The sequence below is a fragment of the Poecilia mexicana genome, unplaced genomic scaffold, assembly GCF_051168715.1.
Source record: "Poecilia mexicana isolate PSO_F unplaced genomic scaffold, ASM5116871v1 scaffold_7, whole genome shotgun sequence".
NCBI classification, from domain to species: Eukaryota; Metazoa; Chordata; class Actinopteri; order Cyprinodontiformes; family Poeciliidae; genus Poecilia; species Poecilia mexicana.
In genome coordinates this window covers 105,766-123,554 of record NW_028263376.1, presented here as the reverse complement: position 1 = coordinate 123,554, position 17,789 = coordinate 105,766, and the positions used below count along the sequence as shown (strand labels likewise).

The 17,789-nt window shown below is 37.5% G+C and overlaps 1 protein-coding gene across 1 annotated transcript; it reads left to right on the top strand.

The window, feature by feature from the left end:
- The first annotated feature begins 199 nt into the window (after nt 1–199).
- LOC106910465 (excitatory amino acid transporter 3-like) lies at nt 200–14,778 on the top strand. The gene is made up of 13 exons (XM_088007480.1): nt 200–645; nt 791–883; nt 989–1,018; nt 1,090–1,100; nt 2,477–2,661; nt 6,173–6,215; nt 7,106–7,350; nt 7,483–7,671; nt 9,390–9,429; nt 12,079–12,224; nt 12,316–12,510; nt 13,637–13,771; nt 14,138–14,778. The coding sequence occupies exons 1-13, from the start codon at nt 339–341 to the stop codon at nt 14,244–14,246; spliced, it is 1,728 nt and encodes a 575-aa protein (XP_087863606.1). The 5' UTR covers nt 200–338; the 3' UTR covers nt 14,247–14,778.
- Nucleotides 14,779–17,789: the final 3,011 nt, after the last annotated feature.

The following is a 17,789-nucleotide window of genomic DNA, read 5'->3' as shown; positions in this document are numbered from 1 at the left end:
TTAAACAAAAGATTGTAGGGGGAGTTGTTCTGCAGTCATTTCATCGTGAACCATTGTATCACCATGGCAACATGGCATTTTGTTACTGTGTGGTTAGTTTTATTGTGTGGTTCGTTAACATAGATGTAAAATGTTAAAATTTGAAATTTACATGTGATCTTGGATGCATTAAAATGAAGCTCAATAAATAAGGAGATTACTGAAAATTTCTTTTTTTTTTCAGTAGCTCAGTTCACAAACTGATGGATGGTTTTTAGATGTTTGTTTTTACAGTGAAAACACAATATTTAACAAATTATTACAACACATATAACTTGAATATTCAGCATTAGGGTACAATGTTGCCTATAGACAAACTGAAAAAATATGGAAAATATATCTGCAAAATGTATCATTTGCTATTTTTATTAAGCACTCCCATTTACTTCTTAAGGCTTTTACATGATGAAGTTTTTTTCATATCTATATGTATAAATATTTTTTGTTGTTTTTTTTGCCCTACAGGGTTAGGCACTGGGTTTCTGCTGAGGGCTACACCTGTTCTAAATGAAGAACTGAGAGACTGGATCAAAGTACCAGGGGAAATGCTTATCAACATGCTTAAGATGTTTGCTGTACCCCTCATTGTGACAAGCGTGGTTGCAGGCAAACTAAATATGAATTCAGATACTTGATATATTAACTTATAATTGTTATAGAGATAGACTGAAAAGATGCTCACTCATCTTTTTGAGGATATTTTTGTATAAATGTTGATTAAAACATGTGATTATATGCTCTCTTTTCTCAGGAGTAACTGGATTAAACACCAGAATGTCCAGGAAAACAGCTATCATCACAGGGACCTTCGTCTGTGGCTCTACCTCAATAGTCGTAATTCTCGGTAAATTTATCATGGGCAGCAGATTTTAAGATAGATTTATGAAGACCGCTATTGTTTGTTCTGTGTTATTGCTTTTGACATCCTGCCTGATACTTTGTGTTGCAGGAATGTTTCTGGCTCTCACAATCAAGCCTGGTGTGTTAGAACATGACTTACACAGTGACAAAAAGGGTGTGTCAACCTTTGTCTTGCATGTGATCTTGCAGGATCTTATAAGGTGAGACAAAATTCATGATTTCCTGTAATGTGTTCCAGTACAGAAAAGATAAAATAGATATTTTATCATCTTTGATTACCATCAGTTAAACTATCTGTCAGGACTCTGGGTTTTTGGGTTTGGTTTTGATCTTATTTATCATTATGTTTTAGTCCATTTTAGGTTAGCCCTTCAGGGTCATTTCACATTTATTATTTGAGGTTATTTAGTCTGATTACAATTGCCTTGTTATTTTCCTTATCAGCCCTTCATAGTGTTTCTAGTTAGGTTTATTCTTTACTTAGGTTCTGTTTTTCTTGTATCTCTGAGTCTACGTCAAGCTTCTTTAGTGATTATACAGTGGTGTGAAAAAGTGTTTGCCCCCTTCCTCATTTCCTGTTTTTTTGCATGTTTGTCACACTTAAGTGTTTCGGAACATCAAACCAATTTAAACAATAGTCAAGGACAACACAAGTAAACACAAAATGCAATTTGTAAATGAAAGTGTTTATTATTAAAGGAGAAAATAAATCCAAACCATCATGGCCCTGTGTGAAAAAGTGATTGCCCCCCTCGTTAAAATATACTATAACTGTGGTTTTTAACACCTGAGTTCAATTTCTCTAGCCACACCCAGGCCTGATTATTGCCACACCTATTTTCAATCAAGACATCACTTAAATAAGAGCTGCCTGACACAGTAAAGTCCACCAAAAGATCCTTAAAAGCTACACATCATGCCGAGATCCAAAGAAATTCAGGAACAATTGAGAAAGACAGTAATTAAGATCTATCAGTCTGGAAAGGGTTATAAAGCCATTTCCAAAGCTTTGGGAATCCAGCGAACCACAGTGAGAGCCATTATCCACAAATGGCGAAGACATGGAACAGTGGTGAGCCTTCCCAGGAGTGGCCGGCCACCCAAAATTACCCCAAGAGCACAGCGACGACTCATCCAAGAGGTCACAAAAGACCCCACAACAACGTCCAAAGAACTGCAGGCCTCACTTGCCTCAGTTAAGGTCAGCGTTCATGCCTCCACCATCAGAAAAAGACTGGGCAAAAATGGCCTGCATGGCAGAGTTCCAAGAAGAAAACCACTGCTGAGCAAAAAGAACATTAAAGCTCGTCTCAATTTTTCCAAAACGCATCTTGATGATCCCCAAGACTTTTGGGAAAACATTTTGTGGACCGATGAGACAAAAGTGGAACTCTTTGGAAGGTGTGTGTCCCATTACATCTGGCGTAAAAGGAATACTGCATTTCAGAAAAAGAACATTATACCAACAGTAAAATATGGTGGTGGTAGTGTGATGGGCTGGGGCTGTTTTTCTGCGTCAGGACCTGGAAGACTTGCTGTGATAGATGGAACTATGAATTCTGCTGTCTATCAAAAGATCCTGAAGGAGAATGTCCGACCATCTGTTCGTGAACTCAAGCTGAAACGAACTTGGGTTCTGCAGCAGGACAATGATCCTAAACACACCAGCAAGACCACCACTGAATGGCTGAAGAAAAACAAAATGAAGACTTTGGAGTGGCCTAGCCACAGTCCTGACCTGAATCCTATTGAGATGTTGTGGTATGACCTTAAAAAGGCCGTTCATGCTCGAAAACCCTCTAATGTAACTGAATTAGAACAATTCTGCAAAGATGAGTGGGCCAACATTCCTCCAGAACGCTGTAAAAGACTCATTGCAAGTTATCGCAAACGCTTGGTTGCAGTTGTTGCTGCTAAGGGTGGCCCAACCAGTTATTAGGTTTAGGGGGCAATCACTTTTTCACACGGGGCCATGATGGCTTGGATTTATTTTCTCCTTTAATAATAAACACCTTCATTTACAAATTGCATTTTGAGTTTACTTGTGTTGTCCTTGACTATTGTTTAAATTGGTTTGATGTTCCGAAACACTCAAGTGTGACAAACATGCAAAAATACAGGAAATGAGGAAGGGGGCAAACACATTTTCACACCACTGTAGTTTATTTGTATTTAATCCTTATAGTTCCCTCTGTAGTGTTTCTAGATCTTATTTTGTCACTTTAGCTTTTTTTAGTCTTTCTTTAGTAATTCTAGTTAGGCTATCTCTTTGCTCAGATCTTCTAGTTTCTATAGCTCTCTGTCCCCTAGTTCTTATTGTTAGATCAGCCTTCTTTCTGTTTATGTTTGTCCCTCATGTCTTTTTGTCTTCTAGTTTATCAGGTTTTCTTTGGTATTAGTGTTTTCTTTCGTTTTAGAGATATTTTCAGGTCCCTGGTGTTTCCTCTGTTTTTTTCCCCCAGTTTAACTCCTTAGCTTCCTCGTGTCATCTTCTCCCCTCCCCTCAGCTAGCTCCTGTGAAAACTATTCACACCTGCAACCAGTTATCTCATCTTGTTAGGTCCATTGTTCCACTTACTACCTCCCAGTTTTTAAACTCCTCTATCCCAGTCACAACTTGCTAGTCTGTCTTGTCACCCTGATCGTCACTACCCATGTTTCCCTCCCTGGATTACCTGTTGTTCCCTTGTGTTTCCAGTTTGTTTTGTTTTTGGATTTTCTTCTATCCTTGGATTTTGGATTTTTTGTTGGTTGATTTTCTTCACTAAAACATCCACTTAGTGATGGGTAGATGAGGCGTCATGTATCGTTTCAACACATAGCAAAACTGTGTCGATTCTGTGTCGATACTCTGTCACTCAATACTGACACCTGCTGGACATTAAAAATTCCTACAGGGAACGTAGTGATTTGATGACCTAGTCTATACAATAAGATTTAAGTCTTTGTATTTTATTGAATATTATATATTGTATTATGTCATATCTTCAGTTAAATATAAAATATATTTGATATACAGTCAATAAATAATGGGAACATGTACCATAAAGTGAAAATTTATGTGAATGTGTTTGGAATGAGGATGCATGGACTTTTTTTTCCCACAAATTTTCAAAAAAAGGTTTTACAACATTTTAAAATTTAGTCTGTTACGCTTTTTTGACAAAACTTCTCCTGCTGTAGAAAAATGAAGTAAACACTACATTTACAGCGAACCCTTGTTTTTCTTAGAGGTTGCGTTCCGAAAATAACCCGTGATAGGCGAAATCCGTAAAGTAGTTACCTTTAGGTTTTACAATTATTATACAGCACAATTAAATACTCTACATCAGCGGATGTGCGTGTGCATCAATCGGGCATTAATGTGATCCGGAGTCATGTCATTAAAGCGTCTCCTCCAACCTGTCCCGCGAGATTCACAGCTGTATCTACGGCAGAGCGATGGATCTCATCAAGCGAAACTCCGGTCAGGTTTTGCGCTGCCTCTGGCAACAGTTTTTTTTTCCAGCTGGCATTCAAAGTTTCAGTTTCCATCTCCTGAATGGCCAATCTGTATTAAATACCGTAACTTTATTGGCACTCAGGTAGAGAAGAAGCGCGGAGACTGTTTTTAACAATCATATGGTCAATCAGGACGCAGAACACTTTGGGAAATTTTTTTTATAAAAAAATCTGCGAAGCAGCGATACCGTGAAAGGTGAACCGCGTTATAGCGAGGGTTAACTGTATGTGAAATAATTTATAAAATGCAACTGAGAAATTTGTAGAATGGCTGTATATCTGAGTTTATCTAGGTGTATCTGGGACTTCATTCTCATGCCTCATAATACCTCAACATTGAAAAGGTGGATTTATTTAAATAAGACAGTTTAGTCAAACATATGCGACACTTAACCTGCAGAACATAATATGAAAGTAAACTACAAGTCAATTTCAGCTGGATTTGGATTCAGATAGATCAAGTAGAAACTGGCAAGAACCGGTGTTGCATCAATCCATGAAAACGCGGATTGACGTAACACCGGCAACACCGATGCTTCGGCGCATGTGTCAAGCCCACAGACCAAAACCCGTGTCGGTGCGCGTATTGGTTTCAGCAAGTCACGTGACCGATACAGGAACTGTTTCGAAATTACATTAACGCGCCAAACTGTGTCTATAGGGAAGCGAATCTGTCAATCTGTCAAATGCATTTGCAAAACGAATTCTTGATCTTTTACGGAACAGCGTCAACTATGGAGCAGCCTCAAACGAAAGGTTTCTGCAGTGTGGGACCATTTTGATCTTATATTGGAAAATAAATTTGTTTTCATTTTTGTTGTTTCATCCGGTGTGTGCAGCAGGTGTTACGTCAATCCGCGTTTCCTTATCAGATACGGTTCCCCCTGCGTCTTTTTGCCGCTCCGCCCCGCCCACGCGGCAAAATACGCGCATGCTCGTGATGAGAAAGCACGCGCGTAGCAAGCACGCCCTTGTTCGGCGCGTTTATCTGGGGAATTACGGACACCGTGAAAGCTCAATCAACATGCTTCGGCAAAGTTGTCACACTTACTTCACGTTTTTGTGTGAAATTAATACTACTACTACTACTACTACTACTACTAATAATAATAATAATAATAATAATAAATATGGTATGTATATATATATATATATATATGTGTGTGTGTGTGTGTGTGTGTGTGTGTGATAGATAGATAGATAGATAGATAGATAGATAGATAGATAGATAGATAGATAGATAGATAGATAGATAGATAGATAGATAGATAGATAGATAGATAGATAGTGCTATATGGATTAAAAACAGGGCAATGCATTTTAATGCTCGATACCGTTTCCCCTATGTTAAAATCACCCATCAGATACCTAATTTTATATATATAGTTTCAGCAAAAACTTGAAGAAAGTGTGAACTTTGCCGAAGCATGTTGTTTGAGCTTTCACGGTATCCGTAGTTCCCCAGATGAGCGCGCGGGCTTTCTCAGTGCTCATCACGAGCACGCGCGTATTTTGCCGCCTGGGCGGGGTGGCAAAAAGACGCAGGGGGAACCGTATTTGATGGGGAAACCCGGATTGATGCAACACCGGACCCATCACTACATCCATTTATTTCTACGTCTACTGTCTGCTGCGTTGGAGTCCACCGCCACACCACACCATGACACTATCTAAGTTTTTGTGAAATATCTGGGTAAAATAACATCTGCATGTTTTTTGTCTCTAACATTTACAAGCTTAGTTTTTTCTGACTCTCCTGTTACTTGCATAGGAATATGGTTCCAGAGAACTTCTTTCAGGCTTTCTACGAGCAGGTATGCTTTTATTCTAGCCCACAGCTTACTATGTAATTTCCTATTTGGGGTTTGGAAATGTAACACCAATTATTTTTTTCTCTCAGTACAAGACTGAGATTATTCAGGTTGAAACAAAACCTGGCCTCTCCCTTGATCCAAAACTGGTGAGTTTTTTCTTCTGATCTTTTTTTTCATTCTAGAATCGTCATTTTACAGCCACTAACTTCAAATTGAAGAGGAAGAAAAATAATGGCCTTGAGTTTCTTCCAGTTTAAAGCCTGAATGGGGAGGTGGTGTTTGCCAATGTGACAGTAAGGTGTGCCATAGTTAAGACATAGGACAAGCAACAATGCAAACACTAATAGCTCTATACTATTAGAGCTTAGATCTTGGGGTATTTTTTAGTTTGTTTTTAGTTTTGTCATTATTTGTATTCCTTACTTACTTCGTTCTGCCCTGTTTCTATAATTTTCTTAGTGATTCTAGTTTTTTTCTGTCTAGTCTTTTCCTTAGTTACTCTGGTTCTCATTATGTTTCTTATGTCTCATTATTTTTGTTAGATTCATTTCCTAGTCCAAAGTCTTCTCTCCCTCGCCCCTTGTGCCACTTCTTCTTTCTCTCTCTTTCTCCTCAGCCCTGCCGCCCATTAGCTCATTAGCCCAGATCTTTGTTCAGCATTCAACCTAACAGTAGCGATACACCTCTTTCTCAGTCACTCTTTGCTGGTTCCTTCCTTTACTCTCCATTTGGCTCCATTTCGCTTATGTTTATTATTTTTGTGTGTGAAGAGTTTGACACTTGAATTTGTGCCTTAGAGTGGTCATTTACAAGATAAATGCATATTAAATGCATTAAAATCAATGGTTGTATGTTGACTCATGAAAAAGTGAAATGCATTGTCCAACAAGGTGATGTACTCCTACAATATTGTTGTCAGAGCTGGAGCCGCCATACTTGTGTTTTTTGTGCAGAATGGTACTGAGACGAAACTAGTAGGCAGGTATGTTGATGGACCCAACATGTTAGGACTGGTCATCTGGTCATTCGCCATCGGTATCATGTTAAACAGGGTGGGACATGAGGCAAGAATCACTGTGGAGGCCATTCAATGCCTCAACGATGCCATAAAAATCATAGTCAACTGGATTTTGTGGTAAGATCAGACAGTATCTGAGCAGATGTCATTTCTTTTGCATATTCAGTTCTATTTACATAGGACAGGTGCTTCCACTCTTAACAGTTAACTTCAAATATATTTCGAACACTCTTTTTATTAAACTTTTTTTTTTACTGTTTTTTGTTTGAGGTACTTGCCAATCGGAGTTATGTTCCTGATCACAGAACATGTGTTGGGGATTAAGGACTGGCGGGCTGTCCTTAAGCTCACAAAGCTTGTAGGAGTGGTTTTTGCAGGGTATGTCCAAATATCTTTTCTTTTTCATCTTTGTTACCAAATTGATATCACTGCTCTGAGGTAGCAGCACTGAACTCTACCTGAGTGACATGAGAAGAAAACTGTGCTATGAATATATTTACAGAACAGTTTTACAGATTTTACTGATATTTTCCTCTTTGATGTTTAGACATCAGTTTTCATCAATGCAATTATTGTCAGCCTCTTTACTCTGATTCAGGGGCGCTGCCAGAAATCGTGGGCCCCCTGACAAAAAATTTGATTGGTGCCCTCTGTACTGCTGCTGTTACAATTTTCTGACTCTATAAAAAGCGTGACAATTTTAAAGGCTTGCATCTGCATTGCTTTCTTTAGTTCAATACTGATAACTAGCACAATGTTTACTGCTCATGAATTTAACATCCAACAGTCCACATCCAGTATGCAAGTAGGTTGCTTACATTTTTTGTATTAGTTTTAGATACTGAAATGTCTCCCCATGAGCAACAGTCAAAATCAATCTGGAACTACACATAAAGCAATCCAGACTTCTCAAAAATGCTATGTAGTTGCATTTTTTCCAAGCTTCAATACATAACTTTAATAAAAAGTACGTTTTCTCCATATTTGTGAAAACAATCAATCTCCTCCATCTCCTCCCTGAATTACTATTGCTGGTCAAAGTAATGCACCGTTCTGACCAAAACAACCAATCAGAGCAAGAAGGACGCTCTTAGCACTGTCAATTAGCCTCATTCACTCACTGCTAAATGTGCTAATGGGGGAGAAACAACTTATCATTACAAGAAACTGTTTGTCTGCCGTCATTGGTAGCTGTGCTAACTAAACTGAGCATTCACAGTTTGAATCTGCACAGCTATGTGCTATGCTAGCTGCAGCATGGCACAAATTGAGGGGGAGGAAGAATGAGCAGCACCATATGAAATTATGATTGACAGCACTAAAGCTCTCTTGCCACTGACTGGTTGTTTCTAACACTTGGAGAAGGCAGAGGAAATAGGTTTTTCACAGATTACCTCTCATACCATACTGTCACAACATAATGACAGTTTTAAAAAATATGTGAAAAAATATTTATATAAAAATGATATACTGCAGCTTTAACTTCACTCGGGAGAGAACAGGCCAGGAGGGACATTAGAGCTGCTGCTGACTCACTCATCTCTTAAGTGGTAAAAGGCACAGGGAACAAGTTAAATATATGAATATGTTAGTAAAAAAAATTTTCTTAATTCATTAAATGCTAGTGAAATGGAGGCAAACAGTAGTCTGTAGCTAAGCTAATTATGCTAAATGGTTCATAATCTCACACAGTATACTCACCTCTCATGGAGGAAAACTGGGTTATAAATTAACACTCTTGCCTTTTTTTCTCTCTCTCCCTCTCTCTATTTTGTTTTTGAAAACCTGATTTTATAACTTTTCTTAGCAGCACAGTAAATGCCACAGTTGCCGCAGCATTCAGCTGCAGCCTCTACTGACCACAGCTGCATAGTCACTGTTAAGCTCTAAGCAGGAACGAACCATTTCATGCAGATTGAGCGGGGAGTTCAGGGCAAAAACGGATGTGTATGTTTTTACTGCTAAAAACAATCTTTGAAAATTCAATATGATTAATTTTGTATTTGACAGGACCCCGATTTTTTTATTTTATTTTATGTCTATGAACAAAATATAAATAATTAAATTGTGGAGGGCCCCCTGCTGGTCAGGGGCCCTAGAATCGTCATCACTTTTCACTGTGCCCCTGCTCTGATTCCTCCAAAAATTTGGTCCAGTTCAAGCATTTCCCTTCAGAAGTTCTCTTTAGCCTCACAGGTTTGTTAGAGAACATTAGTGAACAAACAGCATCATGAAGGCCAAGAAACTCAGCAGACACATCAGAGAGGAAGTTCTGGAGAAGTTTAAATCAGGGTTAATTTCTAAAACAATATACCAAGCTTTCAGATAAGAAAGAGGAAGAAGGTTAGAGTTTGAGCTCCATACAGATCAATCCTGGGAGAAAATACAGTATGTTAGAGGCAGCAAAATACTTTAGACTGCAGCGAGGTCCGTCTTCCTTCAGCATAGTGAATCTAAACCTTCAACTAAAGAGAGCATGGAATGGTTTAGATTAGTTGTCTCAAGCTACACTCCTCAAGAGTCGGTGTCCTGAAACTTATAGATGTTTCTCTGCTTTAGCACACCCTGGCTCCACTACAGTCTCATTAGCAGATTTCTGCAGATCTTGACTGAATGCTGGAAATGAAGTTTAACCATTTCATAGAAGTTTGTAGGTTCAGAGAAACATCTAAAGGTTCGAGTACACTGGCGCTCAAGGACTGGAGTTTGAGACCACTGATTAAGGTCAAAGCTTATTTATGTGTTAGAATGGGATAGACAAAGTCCAGATCTATATTCATTTGATAATATGTGGCAAGAATCTGTGTGTTTGCACTCTCCATTAAATCTTAGCTTGTGCTATTTTGTAGAGAAGAATGTAACAAATGTTTGTATGAATGAGCAAAGCTGGTTGAAACACGACCCAACAGCCTGCAGGTGGAGCTGTAGCAAAATGTTTATCTACAAAGTATGGATTCATTGAGACTGAATAGAAATGCACAAACATCTTCATGGATGTTACTGTGCAAGCATGTATTTTAATTATTTTCAAGAAATCATGATCTGACATTTGTTATAAAAACATTTCTGATTAAACTTTAAAAATTATGTAGCTTTATGTGGTAATATTATATTGCTCTGTCATTTTGTTTAGTCTTAAATTTATTAATTTAATTATTCCTAAAGCTTTACAGCAAGATGTCTACAAAGCACTTATGAGCTTTGCATTTGAAACATTACTTAAGGCTGTTTATAGTAGTGCAATACACCATCTCCACCAGTGAGAGGCAGCAGTGCACGAACAGGCGTGCAGTGTGTTGGTGAAGAAGAAATTTTCCATCTTGTGGGGCCAACCTAACACAAGTTAAAACGGCCAGACCTCCTGTTATGAGGTATGTGTCTTATTAACTTTACATTTTCTTTGAGAAAATAACATTGACTGTGTTCTCTTTCTTTGTAATGTTAGCTATGAGCAGTTTAAACCTGCTGCAAGTTAAAGTTAGCTAAAGTTATTAAACTCCATAACTGTAAGGTTAGCCCTTAATATTAAACGTATTTTAAAGGCAGACAAATAGATTTTTTACCTCCAAATTTAATCTAGCAAATTAAAAGCTAATATGTTAGTCAAAGTTATCCTTTATGTGCATTATTTAGCAACTTGGCTGATGTGACACAGTGCTTGTGTTCTTTGCTTTGCCATCTTTTTAGGTGACCACATTGAATTGAGTCATCACCTGCTATGAGAATGTCCAGAAGAGATTCACCAAGTTAGAATTCATGAAAAGGCTTTCACCATGATCAACACTGACCACAACTATTGCAAGAACAACTATAATTTCTTAGCATTTCTGGACACCTTCAAAGAGCTGCTTCCAGGAAATGGAGACAAGAAGATCTCCCTATTTTCCAAGTGTTACAGGAACGCTATAACGAAGGAAATGGCTGACTGTTGAAATAACCTATTTTCTTAAGTTAAATAATAAGTAATTATATTTTAGATTTTCAATCAGTATTTCAGAGTTACAATATACTCGCCAGAATTAAAACCCTCTGTTTGAGGAACAAGTAATCTTTTGTTTTATTCCACTGTTCAAAGGTTTTGTTCTACAGCTATGACAGAAGTTATAAGTAGTTCAGTGTTTTCCACTTCACTTGATGTAAAAGTTAATATTAATGACTCTGTTAGCATAGCATATGACACTGTTTTAATACTCAATGACATTTTCATAACTGTTGTTACGTGTTTCACTTTACTTGAGATAAGATTGACACTGCAATAACAATTAATGACATCTTCATAACTGGGGCTACTTGTTCCACTTGATGTAAAAGGAATTATTAATGACTAAATCATTTGACAGTGTAATAAAGCTTAATGATGTCTTTATTGTTGGTCCTACTTGTTTTGCCTTATTTCAGGTAGAGGAAATATTAATAAGTGTTTTGTTAGATTTTGACAGTGTAATAACAATGACATTATTATAACTACTATTATGACATATGATGATTCTTGGTTAATGTCAAGTTGTCATAAAGACACTTTTAATAATGTCAACTTTGTATTAAAAGTATCATGATTTACCGAATGACACTTTGAAAACTGTCATAAATATTCATGAAGACTTACTCATGTTCATGATAGGTGTTATGTCATGTTTATGACAGTCTTATTCACACCCCGTCAAATAAAGTGTTACCATAATTTTCATTTCACTTTACGGTGATGCACTACTTTGTTAGAATATCATATAAAATCCCCCAACCACACTGATCTGTCAGGTTATATGACAAAATGTCTAAAGAGGTATGAATATATGAATAAATCTTTAACAACCAGTGAATACGTAATGCATCTTTAACACAAAGTGTGACTTTGTTGTGTTGTTCAGGTTAGCAGTCCAAGCCTTCGTTATTTTCCCCGTGCTTTACTTCATTCTCACCAGACGGAACCCTTTTCTTATCTTCAAGCACATCTCTAGGGCTTTGACGACAGCATTTATCATTGCATCCAGGTTAAATGTTCTCTTTGTTGAAAAAGCATGACACTTTTCCAGTTTCCTCGTATGAACGGTGCACCAATAAAGGATGTGCTTTCTACCAAAGTGCTGCCACTCTGCCTGTCACCTTGCAATGCTGTGAAGAGAACGTGAAGATCGATAAGAAACTCTGCCGCCTTATGTTGCCCATCGTCACCAGCATCAATAGGACTGGAATGGCATTCTATGAAGTGGTCGCTACTGTCTTTATTGCCCAGCTTCATGACATCACGCTGGAAGTTGGCCAGATCATCGCCATTGGGTAAGCTGCTTCATACAAGTGCATGGAATTGAGAAAAGATGCATGCTGGGATTGTTACAAGCAGTGATTTATCAAATGGGTAGCACTTCCCCTTAACAAGGTCCCAGAGCAATACATGTCATGTGACATCACACCTCTGTTAACTTTGTATCTGACAGCCATCTTGGCAGGCAGCTGCTATAAGAAAACTCCTCGTTCACAGAGTTTTGATGACTTTTGATCACTGAAGAAATATTTCCTGATTTCACAACGTTTTCATTCACTGCAGAAATATGGTACATATAGAGGGATGTGCTGCCAGTAGCTAATCTACCACAGTGATCACTTAATATGTGCAAAATAAGCTTCACATCCAAAAACATAGAACTGTAAAGCAATTTTGATATTCAATCCTGACACTTCTGATTGACCTCATTTGCTGATTTCAAAACTATATCACTGTGGAGATTATGTTAGATATGATATATATATATATATATATATATATATATATATATATATATATATATATATATATATATATATATATATATATATATATATATATATATATATATATATATATATATATATATATATATATATATATATATATATATATATATATATGCTTCTTATGTTCTTATGTTTTATGTTCAGCTTGTTTAATATTACTTAACCTCAATGAGACCATCAGTAGAGATGACAATGAACAAGTGTAGCATAACCTCTGATTTATACTCATCAGTATCTGATGCTGCAGCAGCTTATTGATCTGCTATGTATCGCTGTATCTGGTTCAGAAAATCAAATTAACAAAGAACCAACCTGTAAAACCAGAGTCCAGGTTAGCAGCTGATACAGTAGAATCATACATTAAACTGAATTGAGCAGAGTGGTGGCTCCATTGAGGGTTAGAGCCAGAGGAAGAAGCAGTGGGCAAAGGTTCAGGCAGCACGTCAAAGACTAGGCACTCTATTGATTCTAAAACATTAATCTGGAGGTGTTTCAGGATATTTATAGATATTTTCACTGTAAATTTTGAACTGAACTAACTGAGAAATAGGACAGGATTGATACAATTGCAGATTGTAGCATTTCTGTTGCTGGGACAGAGATGCTAATTGAGAATGTGCTTGGTTTGCAGCTTGTCTTGTGCCATTGTCACCTTTGGAACTGCAGGGATCCCAGCAACAGGAGCTGTGACCACGATCCTGATTCTGACAGCTGTGGGACTGCCTGCAGAGGATGCTGCCATTCTGGTTGGGGTGGAGTGGATTCTGTAGGTTCAACTTGATTCTCAAAGCCTGCTACTTGTGTTTAAAGAGTACTTTCACCATCAAACTGTGGAGTCACTTTGGATGGAGTTATGCTGCTCTGCTATCAGACAGCTTGAAATTATTCTTAACAAGGGCATGATTTTTAACTTGCATAATAAACTAATGTCTAGGATCACCTACCAGTGGAGAAAGCCTGAGGAGAGCTTGTGTAGTAATGATTGATAAAACTACACTTGGAGAATGATGTCAACATCAGTCTGAGCTGTAGAAGACCTGGTGCACCTGGTTGTTGTAGACTGAGGCAGAGGAAACCTTCAAGAAAAACAGTTGAGTCTGACAGCATGTTCGTTCTCTTCTGTGCCCTTCAGAGACCATTTCATCACCGTGGTGAATGTGCTGGTAAATGTCTTTGGTGTTGCTATCACCAACCATTTGTGGCATGACGACCTAATAACCCTGGACAAAATACCAAGGTAAATGAAATCATTAAAATGATGTGTTCATTTGCAAAGACACAATGTTGCCAAATGTATTCGCTCCCTGATCCAAATAATTGAATTCAGGTGTTCCAGTGGCTTCCACAGCTTCCAGGTGTATGAAATCCATCACTAAGACTGAACAAATAGGTTACTCTCAAAAGCAACAATGAATTTGAGACTAACACCGTGATGGGATGCCACCTGTGCACGACTTGAAGTCATTACATCTCCTCTACTGGATTCTAGACCAGTGTGGACATTTTGTCTGGAGTTCAAAATCCTGCCTCAAATGTAACAAAAAAACAAAAAAATGTTTAAAACTTTCGTCCCCAGACAAAGTTGCTGTCCCACTAGTTTCTCCCGACCCTTTACTGTTGCTGTATGAAGAGCATCTTCATATATGCTAGCTGCTGGGATGCAAAGAAAACTGTTCTCCCAGGGGTTATAACCACTCACATTGAATAATGGCCACTCCCTCCCCAAGCCCAATGAAGTCTACCAAACAAAAAATATATCAAAACTTTTGAAAGCACATAATCTTTCAGCTTGCACCTTCAGGTAGAAGATGAAAACAATAAGAAGTTGAATCTTGAAAATAGTTTTTAACGCCACCGGTTATTTTTGAACTGTTTCAAACAATTATCTGATTGTAGCAGGAGTTAATCTACTCGTAAAACGCTCAGATTGTGTAAATTTAATTTAATTTTTTACTGCATTGTTAAATAAATATCCTCACAGTCCTTCCCGTCCCTGTGAATCTCACCTTCACACAAGTCACTTCTTTCAAGCCTGTAGTTCTCCAAAGCCAGATCTCTGGTGCATAAAATGGATCATTTGAAAATGAAACTCATTGCTGTGTTTGGGAGTGTTTCATTCTGATCATTTCTGAAACCTAGTTTCACCCGGGATGATACGTTGTTGGTATGCAACGGGGAGGTCGCACTTTGCTCTGCTGTGACGAGACTCTTGGTAACAGTGGGGGGTCCTGAGTGCACCAATGGTAGAGGAACTGAACTGCTTCTTTGCTCCCTGTGAAACCTGTCAGCAGTTCTCTTCTGCTCCAGCCCTGCACAGCCCCAGCTGGTTTCTGTACCACTTCACTCTCTGAACATGAGCATGATGTCAGACTGGTGGTCCTGGCAGCGGACCACATCTTTTTTTTACCATTTCAAGATCCCAACCCTGTGGGAACAGTTGGAAAATGGCTTCTTCCTGTTAGCACATGATTGAGCACCAGTACACAAACCAGTGTCCAGAACATGTATTATTGCATTTTGCACAGAAGAACTTAACTGGTTTGCTCATATCATATCTAACCTCGTGGGTTGAGAATAGACACCCCTCTAGTTCTCATGTGTATGTGAAGGCAGATGACAGAATACTGTTGTCAACATTGTGTAAAATCCCTTTCTGAGCTATATCAGCCGTCTCTGTATTATTCACTCATAAACCCACATAACAATGGTCTAAATGTATCAGAATGTCTTCAGTTTGGAGTTTTTTCCTTTGAAAGGTTTAATAAAATATTAGGACAAATTCTGGTGAAAAGAAATCTTGAATGTAGATTGTTACAAGTCATTTACACTAAGTGGTAAAACAAGGGGTATTTTAGTCACATTTTGTCTTGAACTTTATTGACCATGTTTTCCATTTTACCTGTTAGCGATGATAGGATTCGTTCCATCAAGGACATCGAGCTGGCCTTATCCTTTTTGGACTCTGATGAAGAGTTCATTCCCTCCGTTTCCTCCTCCTCCTCCGCCTCAGAATCCAATTCACCCCGAAGAGGGGATCTTCTCAGCATAGTAACACCAACAAGCTGAAACCTCTGGACAGGGATGTCACCATCCTGGGGTGTCGGAGCTGATCTTTTCCTTGTTTGCCGATGTTTATTATCGGTAGAATGGGGCCATATCAGTTTATTTATCTGTATTTAATTTATTTGTTTTAGTTTTTGCAACTTTTAAATTATCTATTTGTGTCATATTTTATTGGTGTGTAAGTTGTTAACTATTATAACGATTATAATAAAAGTATTGTTATGTGAATACAAGTCATCTGATCGGTTATAAATTTTATTTGTTATTTTTCCTTTTGCATGTTATGTATTATTGTTTTTTTATAAATTTGATCTTTCTCCTTCGACAATAGAAATATTTGTCCAGTGTTTCCTCACTAATCAACATGAACTGCCACAGTTTCTCGTCTTCTATAATTGATTTTCTCCCACTTCCAGACCAACCTTGAATTTTTGTTTTTTGTTTTTTTGTCTGTTTACTTGATTTGATCACATGGATCATTTCACTGTGTGTCTCCAAGTGATTAAATGTAATTACAACTGTAATTTTGTATTGCACTTGAGTGTATGACACGTACTCTGTATACAAAGTTTGACTGATTGATTGGTACAACAATACTTTGTAAATCAATAAAGTTCTGTATGTTGCATAACCAGGTTAACTGCTTCAGACTGAAAAAAAATAACTGTAAAAAAGTTATTTCTATGAATGACCTTATGAACATTGCATGAAATCATTTCGTGATAAAAGCATTTCATATCAGTCGATGTCCATAATTATTATCTTTTGTTTTATTTATCTGAAATACTGCCAAACTGGTGGCGTGACTTATGCAGAGTTTTCACTTCACACTGTTTATTTTTAAGCAGTTAAAAGGCAAAGTGGTGAATCCTTAAACTACTGCTGGGCAAATTACTAAACAGGTTGTTGCTAGGTAACCAAAGAGGGAGTAAGTTAGTTGATGTAACAACATTTCTTAGCTGGCCGTGAGAAGTTAAGTAGGGAGTCTTTCTTGTGTCTACATCCCACAGAAATAAAAAGCTCATAAACTAAAGAGTTTTTTGAGTTGGTAATATTATTAGAAATGCTTTTGCTTTTTAATTTAAAAAATAAATAACATTGTTTTCATTATTTGAACCAAAATCCATGTGTCTAGGGAAACCAGGCATCATTTTCTGGGCATTTTTCAAAAAATGTAATCCAATATCTGGATGCCAAGTTCCTCTTCAACCAGAAACTTTTTAAATCACTAAAATGCTGTTTTTAAATAAAAATATTTCTGTGAACTAAGAAATTAACAAATCAACTCAACTGAAACATGATTGTTAGCACATCAAATTACTGTAAAACATATTATATTATTTTTAAAATATTTCACGTTCACATTATTACAAGATCTATAATACAGAAAGCTACAAATATCTTCCCAGATCGCTACAAGAGGTCTGTCCTGCCAACAGCCATCACCATCTACAATAACTCTTTGAAGAACTTGAATTAATATGAGTAACAACAACATATTAATAAAGAATTTTTGAATTTGAAGTAGTTATTTATTTTACCAAGGTATCCATAGAGACTGAAAATGCTTTGCAGGGCATTTTTTGAAAAGTGGGTCAAATGTCTTGAACAGCTGGGAGTAACTGGTCCATCTGACTGGACCACAGAAACACAAAAACAATGAGAGAAAACCTACTTCAGGTATTTTGCTTACTTGGAGTTGCCGTGGGTAAGTATTTACT

Bases quoted from the DNA above. Each gene is read 5' to 3' on its own strand.
- LOC106910465 (XM_088007480.1), top strand. From the start codon at position 339: ATGTTGCCTATAGACAAACTGAAAAAATATGGAAAATATATCTGCAAA. The intron at 646-790 runs GCAAACTAAATA...CTCTTTTCTCAG, and splicing joins TGTGACAAGCGTGGTTGCAG to GAGTAACTGGATTAAACACC. The intron at 12,511-13,636 runs GTAAGCTGCTTC...CTTGGTTTGCAG, and splicing joins GGCCAGATCATCGCCATTGG to CTTGTCTTGTGCCATTGTCA.